This window comes from Eurosta solidaginis, chromosome 1 (assembly GCF_040869045.1).
Source record: "Eurosta solidaginis isolate ZX-2024a chromosome 1, ASM4086904v1, whole genome shotgun sequence".
NCBI classification, from domain to species: Eukaryota; Metazoa; Arthropoda; class Insecta; order Diptera; family Tephritidae; genus Eurosta; species Eurosta solidaginis.
In genome coordinates, this window is record NC_090319.1 from 138488011 (window position 1) to 138508666 (window position 20656).

Below are 20656 nucleotides of genomic sequence, written 5' to 3' on the forward strand. Positions count from 1 at the left end.
GGTCGTACGACCAAGATGAACGACTCATTACCTAAATGTAATAAGGACGGTGATAAGAGGAGGTCTGAGTCGCAAGCCAAGGCCGACAAAAACGCATAAAGCGATGCGTCGAACTCGGGGAACGAGAGTAGTGCTGATTCAATGAAATCCATGTTGGAAAAGCATACAAATGAGAACGGAGTAGTAGAGTGGAGAAGGATACGGAGCAAAGGAAGTAAGAGAGCTCTCTCGCAGTACCGTGCAGCACTAAGAATTGTCCAGCGCCTGGGAGTAGTGGTCGACCCAACAGAAGTGGAGATCGAACGCTTGGAATGGGTTCACGACGCGGTAGAAGTAGGTAGATGGCAGTTCAAAAGGTTTGCTGAGAGAAACCCTCGGTACTGCAATCGGTACGAGGAGGAAGAAGCGTCGAATGACAGAATGAAGAGGAAACATTCGGCGGAAGGCGACAAGCCTGCTTTCAAGAGGCAGAAAGGACCCAGTCCCAGAGCAGCGAGGCAGGGCAGTCGCATAGACAAGACAAGTAGGCCTAAAGCTGTAAGACAGATGGGCCCCAATAGCGAGGTAGCAACTACCTCGAAAGCTGCGAGTCAGAGGGAACTGCCAACTACGGAAGTAGGAGATAAGCCAAAGGGGGATAACGCTAAGACTCCGGGTTTCTCGGAGGTGCTAAAGGGAGGTAACGCTCTGCCAAAGGGAGATAACACTAAAACTTCCCGAGAAGATGAGTGACTGTGGCGCTGATTGATCGTAGCAGTCCTTTCGGACAGATGACTACTGAAAGGTGGAGATCTGTAGAACGGGAGCTTATTCGCTTAATGCTTAATATGATGCGGGAACAACCACGAAAACCCCTTCCAACCTTTGTAAAAGAGAGGGGCGGGGGGGGGGGGGGGGTATAATTGTGTGAAGATGATAGCGTGCGACAACATCGTGAGCTTGCGGTGGCTGGAGGAAGTGGTTCCAAACCTCCAAAGGCAGGGCACGAACACGCGGTTTGAGGTGGTGGATAAAGCGCAAATCCTCACGGCACCAAAAGTAAAGGTATGGATTGCATGCGTGATTAAGTCGGAGGATATACTGCGACTTCTGCAGAATCAGATTTCGCAGGTTCTTACTGTATCTCGGCCTACGGAGGAAGGTGAGTTCTACATCTTCCAAATAAACAAGCAGGCAGAGGATATATTGAACACGCAACTTGGCAAAATGTCCTGGTGTACAGGCAAAATTTACATTCGACTCAGGAAAAGAAGTCCCGAGGATAAAAATCCTAACACGCTACAAGTGGGCGAAGTCGAAAAGGACCTCAAAAGCCTAAGAGGAAAAGGACAGGTGGAGGTAGCCGACGTCACCACGATGGTGTTAGAAGAGGACCAACAGCCAAATGGTGCAAAGAGTCGCGCAGAGGAGCAGCCGGCACAGTATTTACGAAAGGCTGAAGGGGGCCTCGAATACTCTAAATCAAGGAGAGGACGACGACGCACAGTGTTTCGTGTAGAACAAGCTAGCTGGACAAAATTATTTTATAAGATTTTCCGTTTCATATGCAGTCATTTATTACAACTACGTCATTTTTTTCAGCAATATGTTCTTTTTTTTATTTTTTTCCAAAATTTTACTTCATATGCATACATTTGCTTATTTCATATAGAGTAACTCATGTGAATAAGTGACATAGATCCAAAAAAATTTAAAGGACTTAAGAATATTACTTTATTGTACTTAAATTGAATGGACTGCAAATCTCAATACTCTAAAAAATTCTAGAAATTGGAAAAAAAATTAAAATTTTTTATTTTCGTCGCACTTATTTATGTGAGTGACTGCACATATGTATATACATATTTTGTATTTATTTGAGCATTTATCCTGGCACTACAATTTTTACAAAATTATTTTATAGTACCAGTCAGGAATGTAAAAGTAAATTACAATAATAATAATAACAATGTAAATAATTAAATTAATTATGTGAAAATTACTTATTACAAAAACTTAAAAGTAAAATATCATACACAGTAGAAAAGACTATAGATTTAAACTAAATAAAACCTGATCCAAGAAAAAGTTATAGCGTAGGTTATCTTTTATAATTATGTTATTATTCGCTATCATCACTTTCATTCGATGAGTCACTTGTGGAATAGTCATGAGCATTAGCAACACTACTGTGAAAGCTTGAAACAACTGGGGTATTTACTGACTCCTCAACATTATCGGAGGACAGTAAATTTAAGACTTCTGAAGTCAGACTTTTACATTTTTTCTTAGGTATCTCCCTAAAACTGTTAACTAAAGGATCCGATGTTATAAGCAACATATTCATAAGATCTCTATTCGAGCTTCACGCGATTGCTTTGTGTGTTATCATCCCTGAATCGTCTCAAATCTTTGTTACGGGCTTCCTGTGCTTCCTCAGAAAGTTGACCAATAGGTAAAATTGCTGATTTTATAATATCAGTACTATGCACAGTAACAGGCATATTAAACCATGGATCGAGATCTATGTATAGTTTTTTAGTCTCGACCGCAAATTTTTCAAATCTTTGGATATTTATATTGTACCCAGATGCTAATGCGCAAAGGGGAGTGTCGAATCTTTTGATGAGCGTAACATCCAATCCCGTAATCTCAGCACTAGCCTCAGAATTTTCGAAAAACTTACGAGCAGTATTGCCGTCATTGGTATTGCCGAAACCTGGTTTTGGTTTATCTACTATCAATCCAAGTTGTGCAGTATTTATATTACATTCAGGTATTGGCGAAGATGCTACCAAATGGGGTTGTTTTGTGCAGCGTTCCTGTGTGGTTATACCTGCATTAGAATTGCTTTGTATGTACCTGTTTTTATGCCTTGGTGACTGGTGCGGTAGGTTGTGGCAGGTTGAAGTCAGTGTTCTTCGCCTTTTTGCTTTTGGTGTGCTCTTGTTGACCTTTCGCGTTTATTTTTGTGCGTTTTATGGCTACGTGTTTGTTCCCGGTACCTAGGAATTGGTTTTGCCGTTTTTAGATCACTTTAATGGTTCAAATATCTCGTCGGAGCTGGTACGTACATACATCCTATTTTATTTGTAGATATAACTAAATCTGCAAAAAAAAAATAAAAAATAGATGTGCAAAGAATTCGCAATGGTTTTTTCTTTTGACTATTAGAGAATACTTGCGTCTATAATATATGTAAAATTTAGCCCGGATGTCTGCGGATGTATGTAACTTTTTTGTCCCTAAATTTAAAAATTTAATAACGGAATGTTAAATATATTGAAAATACTCTAATTGCGAAAGAATTACCATTAAAAAATTTTACTTACCTTCGAGCTTAGAATCCATCAAAAAAATTATATAAAAGTGTTCACTTAAAATAAATATGAAGCTTAATATTCAACAAGAATTTTGCAAATTAATCAATGCATTTTACGGCCACTCCTACCTTCTTACTTCAATTACTCAATATATATGAGCAAAAATATCAAAAAAAAAGCAAAAATCCCGTTATTTTGTTTGTTTTCTTTCATTTCTCATTACACTTTTCTTGGAAAAAGAACTTTGTTTTTGTCCAGCTAGCTTGTTCTACACGAAACACTGTGCGACGTCACGACGAAGGTGCTGGAGGAGGACAAACAGCCCAAAGGTGGTGCGAGTCTTACAGATAAACCTCCAACACAGTAAAGTGGCGTCAAGCGAACTCCTCCTAACCCTTGAGATGGGTTCGTTTGACGTGGCGCTGATCCAGGAGCCATGGCTCTCATTGGGAGTAAAGGTTTCTGGACTTAGCGCTGATTTGGCGTTTACTACGCGCAAACGGAAGGACGGGTGCGAGCTGTAGTCATGGTAAGGAAACAGCTGCATTCATATATGCTCCCTAATTTCACTACTGAGGACCGTAGTGGTGGCCGTTGAGCAAAAGAATAAGCAGGCATTTATCCTGGCATCCTGCTATATGGCGTATGTTCCACCGATGGAGTGCAAGAAGCTAGTACAGCACGAAAGGCTCAGAGGGCGGCTGGTCATAGGCGCGGACGCAAATGCGCACCACAATGTGTGTGGAGGAGTAGATACGAACGAAAGAGGCGAATCTCTATTTTGGTACATCCTGCAAACGAAATTGCAGATAGCCAACAGGGGAAGTGTCCCTACATACATTGGTCCAACATCCAGCAATGTTCTTGATATTGCATTGAGCCCCGAACGTGATATATCAAGATATGATTGGATGGTTCTTGATAGACCATCCTTCTCCGGCCATGCATATATCAGCTTCAGCATCCCCCTAAAGAGGGTAGAGAAGGGAGGAACCTTTAGAAACCCTAGGTCAACGAACTGGACTAAATTCCAGAAACAGGTAGAAGCAAAACTGGGACAACCTAAAGAGGTTGCTAATGTGGAGGAACTGGATTCCTAATAATGAATTCCTAACAAGTACGCTTATGACTGCGTATAAAAAAACTTGCCCTCTAAGAAGATTCAGAGGAAAAGCAAAGCCGCCATGGTGGAGCAATGAGCTGAGTCTTCTAAGAAGACAGGTGAAAGAAGTGTTGAAGCTAGCAAAGACCGCGGAAGGCGAAGCGTGTCGGGATGACTACAGGGATCTACTGAGGATCTACATGCGTGAAATTTCCAGGGCTAAGATAATCTCATGGAAAAGTTTCTGTACGGACATAGAGTTCTCCAGCGAAACAGCACGGTTGAAAAAAGTCCTAGCAAGGGGAAACATAGTCCAGGGACTAATAAAGAGAACGGGGAATGGTCACGTAATAGTGAGGAATCATTTTCACATTTCTCATCGGGAGATGGTTTAGAAGAGCCAGCAGACAGCACTCACACTTCAATCACGGAGCGGGTAGTGCCGGGCTTGGTGACCGATACCAAGATAGAATGGGCAGTGAAGACGTTTTCTAAGTTTAAATCGGTGGGCCCAGATGGTATATTCCCTGCCATGGTACAAGTTTCAAGTAGAGCGGTCGTGTAATGGCTTAAAATAATATTCGATGGGTGCATAAGACTGAATCATGTACCGCACTCTTGGAGAACTCATCGTGTAGCTTTTCTACCAAAGGCGGGGAAGATCGGTCACGTGTATCCCAAAGACTATAAACCCATTAGCTTAACATCATTTCTGCTCAAAACCTTTGAGAGGCTGATAGATGTGTACAAAAAATCCAACGTGGATGAAATGCTGCTCTCCACAACACAGCATGCGTACTCCAAAGGCAAGTCGGTAGACACCGCATTGCATAAGGTGGTAATAAGCCCTAGACTATGAGGAATATGCTCTAGGAGTCTTCTTAGACATTGCCGGGTCTTTCAATAATGTTTCTGAATGGGCGATTATGGATGGTCTTAATTACATTTAAGTAAATCCAGCCTTAACCAGATGGATCGGCTGCATGTTAAATTGCAGGAAGATTACATCACAATTGGGATTGTACGAGGCCACGAAATCAGTTGACAGGGGCACACCGCCGGGAGGGGTGCTATCACCTCTGCTGTGGACGCTGGTCATCAACCAACTGCTCAGGCGATTCGATGAGGGACCCGTAAAACTTACGGCTTACGCAGATGACATTGCAATTGGCATACGTGGAAAGTGCTTTCCAACGATTAGCGCTTTGATGGATCGGGCGCTTCGGGATATGCATACCTGGGCATCTAATGTCGGGTTGAAAGAGGTACAAGGTCCCAAATTGTACCAGGCCTAAAGTAGGAGGGGTGACCCTACAGGAGAAACCTTGCACAAAATATCTAGGAATCATCCTAGACAGTAAGATGTCCTGGAAGCTCGACGGGGAGTAGAGGGTTAAGAAGACCTCAACGGCAATTTATGAATGTAAAATAAAGCTGGGGTGTACGTGGGGCTTGTCGCCCTCTCTTTCTCGTTGGGTTTTTACAGCGATTGTAAGCCCCATTCTATACTATGGAGTTCTTGTAGCGTTAACAACTGCAACCAGGCTCGGTGCCTCGGGGCAGCTAGAGCGCCGACCATACGGTCATAGTAGTATAGCGTCATAAATCACAATACAGACAGACTACCTGATTTCCTATCTGCGCTTCGAGGGAGATCTTAAGGCCACAATAGAGGTGGACGATTGGCGCAAGGGTGCTCAAATAGTGGACGAGGCGATACATGTGTACGCAGATGGTTCCAAAGTAGTTTAAGGAGTAGGGTCTGCGGTATACTGTTCTGATCCGGAAATATAAATAAATAAACAGATCCTACAGGCTGCCGGATTACTGTAGCGTTTTCCAAGCGGAAATATTAGCTGTAAACAAAGCAGTAGAAATCTGGAAGAGAATAGCTTAAGCTGCAACCGTGTTAACTCTTATATTGACATTCAAGAATCAATTAAGGCAATAGTCTCGCATAGCACAGCATCTAAATGCGTGTTAGAGTGTAAGCAGTCTCTGGAAGCGTGGAATAATATTCCACATCAAACATTTCGAAAGCTCATCGAAAGAATGCCGAAATTGTGGGCTGCAGTCAGCAAAGTAAAAGTTCGTAATTTTCAGAAAATCCATGAAAGTAACATACTCACTGTTATAAATGATGGAAACTTCAGTAAAATTCATTAAAAATGGCTTCGAATCATAGAACTACGTGAATGCAGGAAAGTACAGCGAATATGTGAATATTTTAATAAATGATACGATAAACTGACAAGACAACTTTTTTCATCTTGTTCTAATACTTTCTGACTTTTCTGTAGGTTATGGACAAGACGAAACCCCCTCTGATAATGGTCCACCCCTGTTGAAACAGCAAGTTTACTTGGACTCCCGTTAGAGGACATTGATGGCAATTTGTGATTGGTCGCACCTATTGGATGGGGCGAAGCACTGCTACAACAACAACATCAACTCAAAGAGATCGTTTTTGAAAAAATCACGCTGAGTTCTATTTTCGAGATAGCTGCCATCATCACAAGGCCCTAAGGTCTCTGGCCATATTAAATCGTTCCCGAGATGGTCGAGATGGTACCTTAATGGTGCTTGTTACCGGCACGTACCGGATTTATTTCCGACAAAGGGCTATCAACATCGATAACACTCCACGAAACCCACGGGTCAGTTTTAATAAGTTGGGTAATAATCTAGAAAAGGGGGTGACTACTAATACGCGTCCACTAATATCGCTATAGGTGTGAAACGACACGTCTTGATATCAGTATTAATAAGCCGTAGGCGGAAAGAAAAAAGGTAAAAGTCTAGTTGAGGGGTCGACTGCTCCCCCAGCGGGTTAGGGGGTTAGAATATTCCCGCGATAGGTATGCCTGTCGTAAGAGGCGACAATGGCCAATGAAACTCAGGTAGATAAGCTACAAGTTATGCAAAATAAATCTATGACATTTATATTAAACATGAGGTATGATGCTCCCATTAATAGCATGATAGAAGCACTAAACTGGTTGAGTATAAAACAGCTTATATTCTACCACAGTATGAAATTTGTATTCAATATCAAGCACGGTAAATTAACAACATACCTCAGCGAAAAGCTTATATATGTAAACTAGCGTACCCTCGCCCGCTTCGCTAGGCGATAAATTCAATGATTTGCTGAAAGAGAATAAAATTAATACCAAACAAAGTAAATTCTTTCATACAATTTCATTCGAACTTTATTGTAACACTTACAACGTTTTTGATTTCCACCTTTCGCATAAATAAATAATGACAATGGTTTGCCTACTCGTGAGCAAGCTACATACAATTGTCCATGAGAAAAAATTGAGTATTCTAAATTAATACCGCATATTTGCAGAGACTGTCCTTGCGCCTTATTAATTGTCATAGCAAAGGCAAGGCGAATAGGGAACTGCGAACGTTTGAAATCGAATGGTAAATCCGTAGGAATCAGTAAAATTCTGGGTATAAAAACGTCTTCTCCTTCTTCCCTTTCAAAATTGTTGGTTCGATAACGTTACTCATTAGCTTCTTCACAGCTAGTCTGGTACCGTTGCAAAGTGGTGGCACATTAATGTTGCGCAGCATAATAGTCGGTGCTCCAATTTTTAGTCGTAAATTATGAGGTGGTAGGCCTGGCAAATCGAGTTGGATAATTTACGATCATCTTGAACAGTAATAGTGTCCATTGACTTATATGCAACTATGTCACCAGGTATTTGATCCAGAATAACTGCATTTATATCATTGACGTCCTTATTTTTCCCAGCTAAAATTGCTCTTTCGCTGAGCCAATCATAGTTTTTGTAATGTTGAACTATGTTTGGAAATACACTATGTATCAATGCCTCTTTAGACTGTGCAAAAGTGCAGAAATTGTTAGGCAATGTAATCGTTCCTGTTGGATCGACAGACATTTGGCCATTTCCGATTTTCAGTAATTGCTGTGAAAATTCAGCTGCTGACGGATCATTTTGTAGTGAACACGTACGTTTGTAGTAAGTGTAAGCGTGTTTACATGTCTCCATAAATACGATGATTTTAAACATGCATTGATTTCATCTGCAGCCGTGGATTTTGGGATCACAGGTAATGTTTGCCTGAAATCTCCAGCCAATAAAATCAAGGCACTTTCAAAGACTGTTTGGCTTCCTCGTATCTTTCAAAGTTATATCAAGTGATTCCAATGATATCTTGTGTGCCATAGTACACTCGTCCCATACGATGAGCTTACATACTTTAAGAACTTTTGCCATTCCAGATGTTTTCGAAATAATACATGTTGGTGTTTCATTTACCTGCATATTCAAAGGTAACTTTAATGCAGAATGTGCTGTGCGACCGCCTTCCAGTAATGTAGCCGCCATTCCGGAAGAAGCGAGTGCCAAGCAACGTTATTATCTGATCGAATTGTTGCTAATATCAATGAAATCAAAAAGGTCTTGCCTGTTCCCCCAGGAGCATCCAAGAAAAACAATCCACCAGTTCCATGCCTAACATTATTCATGATTGTATCATAAACATGCTGCTGTTGGTCATTCAATTTCATTAAATTTGCTGTTACAAATGTGTTTAGTTCATTACAATCATAATGGTATTCACGCTCCAGTTCTCGATTGAACATATGCATTGGACGATTTGCTGCTGGCATGCCCAATTTTACTAACGATTTGTTTGACATCAATCCCTATTAGTGCTTCATTGTAAATCTCCAATGTGAACTCAAACTCATAATGTGCAGTATTCCATAACTCCAATGGATTAGATGGGGAGCACATTGCAATTATTATCGAAAATAATGTTCGTATTTGATGTGGACTGGCTATTACAGCTGTAACGTCAAACGTATCTTCCCAATGCTTATCATCCTCCAACAACTTTAATTGTTGACATACTTCACTATATGTAGCGCACAATTCACCATTAATTGTTCTTAAAGCTTGGAATGATGTTGGGCCACGAACATTAAATAACAACAATCGCAAGTAAAAACACTCAGCATTATTTGGATGAACTGCATAAATGCATCCTAATGCATCTGTTGAGAACACATTAGGATGACCTTGAACTGGTTTTCCTTGTTTTCGCCTTTGAAATGTTTTCCTGGATTTATTCCATGTGAAATATTGTGGCACTTCTGCATATAGCAATGTTCTTGCAAAATCGACCGATTGAAATAAATGAAAAAAGGCAGTCAAAGTTGTAGATGGTGCACTTGTTGCTCTAAGCAATGCAGTTTAAGGAGTAAAATAAGCGCGTTGGCCATTTTCAAGGTGAACCGCTAAATGAACGACTGTTGGATGCCTTTCGTGTATTGGGAATGAAAAAATACGCCATATCGCTTCGTTACTGCTTATATAATGTACCATTTAATATTTTTTAATCTCGTTGTTGTCATTTTGGACTGCACCGAATGCAGCCATATCGCTTCCTTTATTTACATATTTGCAAATGTATTTAATTGATTTAGCGGAATTACAGTATTCCACGTTAATATGCGCTTTGAATGTTTTGGACAACAATGGACAATATGGAACAATCCAACGATTGTCAACTTCAACATTTTGATTTCCCATCTTAATTATCGTTGATTTGCAATTGTCATCAGTGGATCGACGACGATATGCCGGATATCCATCGTCACCTGTGACCGTATCCGAAATGAATGCTCGTGGGTATCGCTTCGAACATTTTCCATCAATCATGCACGGATAGGTCACATGCAATGCACCGCAAGGTCCATGTATCATAGTTTTTGTGACGACTTCGAACAAATCTGGATCAATCGTTTGATCCAGTATTTCAGCTGATATCACACTATCAATTTGATCCGGTGTAATTATATCAACCAACCAAATCAAAATGTGTGCGTGTGGTAATCCCCGCTTTTGCCATTCAACGGAATACATATAAGAACGCACCTCTCCGAACACTCTATGTTTGACAATAAAGTCCATAAGTAATTTTAGTTTTAGTTTGAAAATACGTGCAGTTATGTCGTGTCGATCAATTTGGGTTTGGCCAGGAAACAAATGGTCTTTGATTTCACTCCATTGCGGATTGCATGTAAAAGTAATAAACAGATCCGGCCGTCCATAAGCGCGAACATACGCCATGGCATTCTGTGCATATTCATACATGTATCGCGGGCTACCAGTATATGTTGCTGGTAAGATGATCATTCTACCGAAGTCATTCACATTACCATCGTTATTCACTGCATCCCGTAAGTGAATGTATTCCTCAGACCCTAACTTAGTCTGGTTGAATTTGATATAGTTTAAACGCTCGGTCTCAATTTTTGCATACATGTCCACGACAATTTGGTGGAACAATCTTTTGCATTTCAGAATGTGAGATTCTTCATTTTAGCGAATCATTAATCGATATGAATAATAATTCATAGCGCTTTTATTCGTTTCTACGCCTGAATTAAAAAAAAAAATCACAGTTGTGGGATTATTATTATCATATGCGAATATTTTTTTATGTGTAAACATCTTTGCTTGCGGGAATTTTGAATGTAAGATGTAAGATGTAAGATGTAAGGTATGGGTTGGTATGGGTATGTATATGGAGGATGGTATGGATATGGGGGATATATGATGTAAGATGTATGGTGTAAGATGTAAGAAAAAAATTTTAGCGCTTTTCTAAGTGCATCGTTAAGTTCACGTAAAGTTATCTCAGCACCCTCGAAAGAACTGACTTACACTTCTCTGAATAATTGTGAAAAAAAATAAGGTTTCTTCAGAAAACTTCTATAAAAATCTATCACCTATTTTTAAGTTTTCGTGGTATAACTTCTATTTCGGGAAAAAAGGTGGTAGATCTACCACTTTAGTGGTAGAAGTCCGAAGACCGCTCACAGTTGAACACACAATTGCACACAAATTAACGGAACGTAAGCGTCGTTTGTATAACAAATACAAAGCAGTAGAAATGTTCAGCCAGCAACGAAATGTGACATACGTTTGTGTATGTGTGCTGAAGCATCTCTCATAAAGAGTGTACAAACCTTGGTGTTTATGTTTACTCTCCTTCGAAAAAAATTTGCAACTTAGCAGCACGAGACAAATCGAAAAATTCGTATATTTATTAAAAAAATGTTGTACACATGAAATGATCTCGAGACGCTCGTCAGCCGGAGAAAAATTACCACTGATCAGCACAGCTTCCTTTTGATACCCATATTGAAGTACTCATTAACAGCTACCATTTGATACCCATAATGTAAAAACACATCCTAAGGTAATTCTGATCCACGTTTTGGGCAATATTTCGAGACCCTAGTCACCCAGATGTATGAAAATTACCCTCTGCTAAAGAACTCATCAACAGCTTTCATTTGATATCCATATTGTATAAACACATTCTAGGGGTATCTAGGTCCACGTTTTGGCCTATATCTCGAGACCCTAGTAACCCAGGGGTACGAAAAACCATCATGTACTAAAGCACTCATCAACAGCTTTCATTTGATATCCATATTTTATAAACACATTCTTGGGGTACCCGGGTCCACACTTTGGCCTATATCTGGAGACCCTAGTCACCTAGGGGTACGAAAAATACCCCATATTAAAGTACTCATCAGAAGCTTCCATTTGATACCCATATATACGTAGGGTTATCCGGGTCCACGTTTTGAACTATATCTGAAGACCCTAGAAATTCTTTTAATTTTTTTTGTGCTAAAAACCTGCCCCTATTTGATCCCTATAATATGAAAAAAGAACGAATGAAATTGGGACTTCGGGATATTCATACCTCGGCGGCTGTTCCATCAGAGAGCTAATCGTTGGAAGGCACTTTCCACTTATGGCAGTTGCAACATCATCTGCGTAAACCGTAAGTTTTACGGGTCCCTCATCGAATCGCCTAAGCAGTTGGTTGATGACCAGCGTCTACAGCAAAGGTGATATCACCGCTCCCTGCGCCGTTCCCCTGTCCACTGATTTCATGACCTCGTACAATCCCCATTGTGATGTAATCTTCCTGCAATTTAACATGCAGCCGATCCATCTGGTTAAGGCTGAATGTACTTTAATGCAATTAAGACTATCCATATTCGCCCTTTTAGAAACGTTGTTGAAAGCCCCGGCAATGTCTAAGAAGACTCCTAGAGCATGTTCCAGGGCTTTCTCTATGCTTATTACCACCATATGCAATGCTGTGTCTACCGACTTGCCTTTGGTGTACGCATGTTGTGTTATGGAGAGGAACTTTTCATCCACGTTGGACTTTATGTGCACATCTATCAGCCTCTCAAAAGTTTTGCGCAGAAATTATGTCAAGCTAAAGGTGCGTACATGATTCAGTCTTATGCACCCATCGAATATTATTTTAAGCCATTCCACGACCGCTCTACTTGAAACTTGTAGCATGGCCGGGTATATAAAATCTTGGCCAGGCGATTTAAGCTTAGAACACGTCTTCACCGCCAATTTGATCTTGGTATCGGTCACTAAGCCCGGCACTACCCGCTCCGTGATCGAAGTGTGAGTGCTGTCTGCTGGTTCTTCTAAATCATCTCCTGATGGGAAATGTTTATCGAAAAGCACCTCAAGGGACTCTTCACTATTACGTGACCATTCCTCGTTCTCTTTCTTTATTAGTCCCTGAACTATATTTACCCTTGCTAGGACTTTTTTCAACCGAGCTGTTTCGCTGGAGCACTCTATGTCCGTACAGAAACTTTTCCATGAGATTCTCATCGCCCTGGAAATTTCACGCTTGTATATCCTTGTACTCATCCCGACACGCTTCGCTTACCGCGGTCTTTGCTAGCTTAAACATTTCTTTTACCTGCCTTCTTAGAAGACTCAGTTCATTACTCCACCATGGCGGCTTTGCTTTTCCTCTGAATCTTCTTAAAGGCCAAGCTCTGTTATACGCAGTCATAAGCGTCCTTGTTAGGAATTCAATATACTCCTCCAGTTCATCCACATTGGCAATCTCATTGAGTTGTCCCAGTTTTATTTCTAACTGTTTCTGGAATTTAGTCCAGTTCGTTGGCCTAGGGTTTCTAAAGGTTCCTCCCTTCTCTACCCTCTTTAGGGGGATGCTGAAGCTGATATATGCATGGCCGGAGAAGGATGGTCTATCAAGAACCATGAAATCATATCTTGATATATCACGTTCGGGGCTCAATGTAATATCAAGAAAATTGCTGGATGTTGGACCGATGTATGTAGGGACACTTCCCCTGTTGGCAATCTGCAAATTCGTTTGCAGGATGTACCAAAATAGAGATTCGCCTCTTTCGTTCGTATCTACTCCTCCCCACGCATTGTGGTGTGCATTTGCATCCGCGCCTATGACCAGCCGCCCTCTGTACTAGCTGTACTAGCTTCTTGCACTCCATCGGTGCAACCTACGCCATGTAGCAGGATGCCAGGATAAATGCCTGCTTATTCTTTTGCTCAACGGCCACCACTACGAGGTCCTCAGTAGTGTAATTAGGGAGCATATATGAATGTAGCTGTTTCCTTACCATGACTACAGCTCGCACCCGTCCTTCCGTTTGCGCGTAGTAAACGCCAAATCCGCGCGCGCTGAGTCCAGAAACCTTTACTCCCAATTAGAGCCATGGCTCCTGGTTCAGCGCCACGTCAAACGAACCCACCTCAAGGGTTAGGAGGAGTTCGCTCGACGCCACTTTACTGTGTTGGAGGTTTATATGTAAGACTCGCACCACCTCTGGGCTGTTGGTCCTCTTCTAACACCTTCGTGGTGACGTCGGCTACCTCCACCTGTCCTTTTCCTCTTAGGCTTTTGAGGTCCTTTTCGACTTCGCCCACTTCTATCGTGTTAGGATTTTTATCCTCGGGACTTCTTTTCCTGAGTCGAATGTAAATTTTGCCTGTACACCAGGACATTTTGTCAAGTTGCGTGTACAATATATCCTCTGCCTGCTTGTTTATTTGGAAGATGTAGAACTCACCTTCCTCCGTAGGTCGAGATACAGTAAGAACCTGCGAAATCTGATTCTGCAGAAGTCGGATCTATCCTCCGACTTAATCACGCATGCAATCCTTACATTTCCTTTGGGTGCCGTGAGGATTTGCGCTTTAACCACCACCTCAAACCGCGCGTTCGTGCCCTGCCTTTTGAGGTTTGGAACCACTTCCTCCAGCCACCGCAAGCTCACGATGTTTTCGCACACTATCATCTTCACACAATTATACTATCAATGCTTAGCATTACGTGAGCCCTGAAAACAACCCCGACAGCTGCACTGTATGCCATTCTGCACATTCCACCTGTAGACCTGGTAGCAAAGAAGATAGCGTTACCAACGACAACCAGGCTCGATGCCTCGGGGCAGCTTGAGCGCCGAACATACGGCCATAGTAGTATAGCGTCATCACGGGAATGAAAAAGCAGATGAACTAGCTGAAAAGGCACATGCCTTTAAATAAGGCTTGGTCAGTAATAGCAGATGTAGGAAGTGCGGGTTGGAGGAGGAAACGGTCGAGCACGTTCTGTGCTCGTGCCCTGCGCTTGCCAGGCTAAGACTCCAGCTATTAGTAATGATACAGCTGTCATATCTAGAAGCAGCAAGTGGCTTAAGTTCTAGAAAGCTTCTATTATTTGCCAAGAGGACATAGTTATCTTATAAAATAGCTTCTGGTTTTTGATAGGGTTTTTCAGTTTGGTCGTTAAAACAAATTTCTGGTAACAGTACGGACTCATTCAGTCTATGTGAGGTCCTCATGGACCGGCCAGTTCAACCTAACCTAACCTAATGGCAGTTAGCGCGGTGGTAGCGCTATGTAACTTTCGAAAGCCATGCTGATGGTTAGCAAGCCGCAGGTTTGCTGTGAAAGAGGAGAGCATGATGGCTTTTTTCCAAGTCTGCGAAACATACTTTCTTGTTTCACTCCCACAAAAATTTTATAAAATTCCCATTTTTCAAGTTAAAATGTAGCAAGTTTAGTCGTAATGTATGCAAATAATTAGACTTCAAAAAATTTCTGTTTACATCAAAAATTCTCAAATGAATTTACCTTTAAATTCTTATACCGAGGTACATGCTATTAAATTTTGAATTTTTTCGTGTTTTTCTATTTTTTGTAAATTATTGAAAATAATTTATTTTTGATTGTCATTTGTTACATTGACAATAAAATTCGAAGCACCAAGCAAAACCGACTGGATTTTTCACTCGATTAGGCATTCAATAAAGCAGTAATGAGATAATTAAGAATTTGTATTTTGTATGGAAGATTGAGTTCGATTAGGGCTTTAATATAGAAAACTTGGCTAATTACTTCATTAAGCCTCTGTGTGAAATTGGCATAATGTAGAAAACTTGGCTAATTATTTCATTAAGCCTCTGTGTGAAATTGGCATAAGGGAAGCTTTATTCATAAAAAGTGAAATTGGTTGATAAAGTTCTTATAAATGGAAATTTGTATGGAATACCATTTTACAAATATTTTGAAAGATTTATGATAAGGGAGTAAACCGAATACAGGAATCGGAAATGCCTATCTCGTTTATGATCATTTCATATTCTTTGTAATATGTTCCATATCCTGGGACTGAAATAAAACCGGAATCCTATGCATCCTTGCTGTCTAAAGACATACCTTCGTTTAGTTAATTAATGCGTAAAATTTTTTATTTATTTTCTTATAGTGAGCGGCGTTATGACGAACTCTGCCGAAATATAATAAATGATATGAATCAATATGGTCTTTCTGTAGTTGATGATTTTCTCGGCGTAGAAAAGGGTCTACAAATTCTCAATGAGGTGCACCGAATGTATGCAGCAGGTGTTTTCAAAGTAAGTCACATGTTTGATGTACATTGTTTGGCTTATTAAGCATTATATTTCTTTTAAGGATGGCCAATTAGTAAATAATTTACGAGAGGAGCAGGTACACACGATACGTGGTGACAAGATAGCGTGGGTTAAGGGCGTAGAACCAGGCTGTGCAAATGTTGGTTATTTGATAAATCAGGTTTGTAAAGCAAACAGCAAATGCAACTATATTTCTTTTCTTTACATATTGATATAACAGAAAAATTACAAAGATTACAAACGGCGATGGTTACTAGGACATGTTTCTGAATTTCACTTCTTCATCAGCTAGGTTCTCGGGTGCTGAGTATCGAACTCGAGAAGTACTGCTTATAAATGCACTACTATAAAAATGCAATGTTACTAAGCTCTTAAGTGCGCCTATAATTATTTTATACAATTAGGATTAAAAAGCATATAGAATTAGTATCTACCCAAATGGTAAATAAAGGAATTATATCAATATTATTATCTGTATTTAATTAGCAAGACATGCTTATATTGCTTTATACAGTTGTTTTTGTTATTGATATTCCTTAAAACGTCCGTAGCTAGTTAAGAACTGGGTTGGGTGGAATTCCACTTTTTCGTGCATTCTGACAGTGTTTCTAACTGTCCAGCGCCCCTTATTCGATTTTTTTTTTATCTCGACTACCAGTTTCCAGTTCGATTTTGGGTTTCAACTGGGAAGCGTCAGCTATCCATAGCTCAGCCAAAGATATTTTTAGGCTTGGTGTAAGGTTTAAATAAATAAGGAGGAACGCTGATGAGTAGCGTTGAAATATGATTGACTTAATTGGAGAAATGCATTTATTTTTATACAAAATTGCTTGACAGCATATTAGTTTGACCTAATTTTAGATATTTGTTATTATGTATATATAAATATTTTGGCAGGCACATTACAGTAGACGCTCACAAAATAGAACCACTTTGTTTTTGGGGTGATTCTAATTTCTGAAAAATTTTAAATCCTGAACGTTTTTTTATTTGTATAAATCCTTAAAAATTAAGTAAATTCGCATTAAAAAACGACAATGAAATTTTGTCTTATTCAATTTTGTTCATAAAAACGAGAAAACATAAGATAACAATCCAGTACAATACATATCGCATTTTTTGTTTGTTTAAAAATAGATATATGTATGTATATATACGCTGCATCAAAAAAAGTTCCGAAAAACAAATACTCCGATTACAATAAATATATTTTTTCATTAAATATACATAAAAGATCGATAGAAACACATTAAAAAAACCAAAAATTAATCAAAAACTTCATAACTAATATTCAGCGATTTGAAGTGATTTTTTTTAGCCTCAGGATGGGTTTTAGAAACAGCATTTAAAATTGATGATTTATTCGATTTGATATAGCTGATTGCCGATGGCGCCACATCAAATTCTAGGGATAACTGCTTCCCTTGAATACCTTTGTCTAGCTTTTCGAAAATCTGAACTTGGGTTTCCAAGGACAAAGTATTTTTCTTACATTTGTATGGCATTTCAGCGAATTACTTTTACTTTTAAACAAACAATGCCAAAAAACGTGCACGCCTATCGAATTTCACACAAAAACTGCACAAAAGCGCGACCAAAATCCAACGACTACCGAGCGTAAAATGTATAAATCAGGGTTCCCCCTTTTTATACCTATTTTGCAACAAAAAAAAAACAAAATACGCTCAGAAATTAGAGTTTTCGATTCTAATTTCAGATCGTGTAATGTATTGAAAAAGTTGATTCTAATTACTGAAGGTTCTAATTTGTCAGCGACTACTGTACTGACGTTCACTCACCCTGTTAATGAGTTGGTCAATGTGCAGTCAAATGTAAACAGATATGGGTCTTGCTGTCGGCATTTGTATGTGATGTTGAACATAATTTATGTGGGTCGATATTGTAATTTGAATGCAATTCGAATGAGTGCGGTCGATATTTATATATGCATAAAAAATGCATTGGCAGAGAAGTGCATAATGCTACATTGGTTTAGTTGAGCTGGAAACATAAAACAGGCTGGAGGGATGGCTTAGGTTAGGTTAAGTTAAACTGGCCTGCCCACGAGGACCTCACATAGACTGAATTAGTCCGTAGTATTACCAGAAGTTTGTTTTAACAACCAAACTGAAAAACCCTATCAAAAGCCAGGACCTATGTTATAAAATAACTCCGTCCTCTTGGCAAATACTAGAAGATTCATAGGACTTAAGCCACTTGCTGCTTCTAGATCTGACAGCTGTATCACTCCTAAAAGCTGGAGTCTTTGCCTAGCAAGCGCAGGGCACGAGCACAGAAGTGCTCGATCGTTTCCTCCAACCCGCACTTCCTACATCAGCTATCACTGTCAGCTAGGACTGTCTGTCGTAAGAGGCGACTAAAATACCAGATTCAAGGGGTTGTGTAGCGCAGCCTTTTCAGGTTGCCAGCGCAATATATAACTGCTCCAAACCCAATTGGCAACCTCACCTTCGAGCTGCGAATCCCGTTCCACTAACAGACGAGGCTCTGGTGAGCCCAGAGGGATGGCCTGAAGGTTTAATGTGGCCATATAAATCGTTCCCGAGATGGTCGGGCTAGCACCTTAATGGAGCTGTGTTACCGGAGCGTACCGGATCTGTATCCGGCAAAGGACCATCACATTGATAACACTCCCCAAAGCTTTCGGGGAGCAACCTTATCGCTACAACAACAACAACAACAGCTCTAACACGCATTTAGATGCTGTGCTACGCGAGACTATTGTTTTAATTGCTGCTTCACTGTCAATATAAAAGTTAACACGGTTGCAGCTTAAGCTATTCTCTTCCAGGGTTTCTACTGCTTTGGTTACGGATAATATTTCCGCTTGGAAAACGCTACAGTAATCCGGCAGCCTGTAGGATCTGTTTGTTTCCGGATCAACACAGTATACCGCAGACCCTACTCCTTCTACTTTGGAACCATCTGTGTACACATGTATCGCCTCGTCCGCCATTTGAGCACCCTTGGCCCAGCCGTCCACCTCTATTGTGGCCTTAAGAACTCCCTCGAAGCGCAGATAGGGAATCAGGTAGTCTGTTCGTCTTGTGATTGATGACCCTATACTATTATGGCCGTATGGTCGGCGCTCAAGCTGCCCCGAGACACCTAGCCTGGTTGCAGTTGTTAACGCTATGTTCTTTGATACCAGGTCTACAAGTGGAATGTGCAGAATGGCATACAGTGCAGCCGTCGTTGTTTTCAGAGCTACCGTAATGCTAAGCATTGATAGTCTGCATACCCCCTCTAATTTTTTTAAGTGAGTTGTTTTTTGTGTGGCTTTCCACCAAACAAGAACTCCATAGTATAGAGTAGGGCTTACAATCGCTGTAAAAACCCAATGAGAAAGACAGGGCGATAAGCCCCACGTACACCCCAGCATTCTTTTACATGCAAAAAGTGCCGTTGATGCCTTCTTCACCCTCTCCTCCACGTTGAGCTTCCATGACTGCTTACTGTCTGGGATGATTCCTAGATATTTTGTGCAAGGTTTCTCCTGTAGGGTCAGCCCTCCTAACTTAGGCCTGGGCCAATTTTGGACCTTGCACTTTTTTATAAACAAGACCATATCCGTCTTTTGAGCGTTGACTTTCAACCTGACATTAGATGCCCGGTATGAATATCCTGAAGCGCCCGATCCATCAAAGAGCTAAGTTGGAAGGCAGTTTCCACTTATGACAATTGCAACGTCATCTGCGTAAGCCGTAAATTTTAGGGGTCCCTCATCAAATCGCCTGAGCAGTTGGTTGATGACCAGCGTCCACAGCAGATAGCAATAGCAATGATAGCATTCCTCCCTGCTGCTTGCCCCTGTCCACTGATTTCGTGGCCTCATACAATCCCCATTGTGATGTAATCTTCCTGCAATTTAACGTGCAGCCGATCCATCTGGTTAAGGCTGGATGTACTTTAATGTAATTAAGACCATCCATAATCGCCCATTTTGAAACATTATTGAAATCCCCGGCAAAGTCTAAGAAGACTCCTAGAGCATATTCCTTATATTCTAGGGGTTTCTCTATGCTTATACCGCCCTATGCAATGCGGTGTCTACCGACTAGCCTTTGGTGTACGCATGTTGTGTTGTGGAGAGCAGCTTTTCATCCACGTTGGACTTTATGTACACATTTATCAGCCTCTCAAAGGTTTTGAGCAGAAATGATGTTAAGGTAATGGGTCTATAGTCTTTGGAATACACGTGACCGATCTTCCCCGCCTTTGGTAGGAAAGCTACTCGAGCAGGTCTCAAAGACCCAATTGGAGACGCTTGCCGATCGTCACACACGCAGCTTTGGCTGTCGCAATATTTTCGATGTCGTGCACGTCCTGAGTATGGTCGTTCAAAAGTTGATAGTGCCAAGTTTCGCGAGAAAAACCAATTGGCAGGGCTAAAAAAAAATAGTAGTCAGCTTACAGCATAGA

At 40.7% G+C, this 20656-nt stretch overlaps 1 protein-coding gene across 3 annotated transcripts in view; it reads left to right on the plus strand.

Annotated features, from left to right (window-relative positions):
• Hph (HIF prolyl hydroxylase) overlaps positions 1-20656 on the plus strand; it is a 562987-nt gene that overhangs the window by 118742 nt on the left and 423589 nt on the right. For all 3 annotated transcript variants that reach the window (XM_067759874.1, XM_067759873.1, XM_067759872.1), the window contains exons 3-4: positions 16048-16195; positions 16254-16373. In XM_067759874.1, the coding sequence (XP_067615975.1) occupies positions 16048-16195; positions 16254-16373 (268 nt within the window). The remainder of the gene's footprint in view (positions 1-16047; positions 16196-16253; positions 16374-20656) is intronic.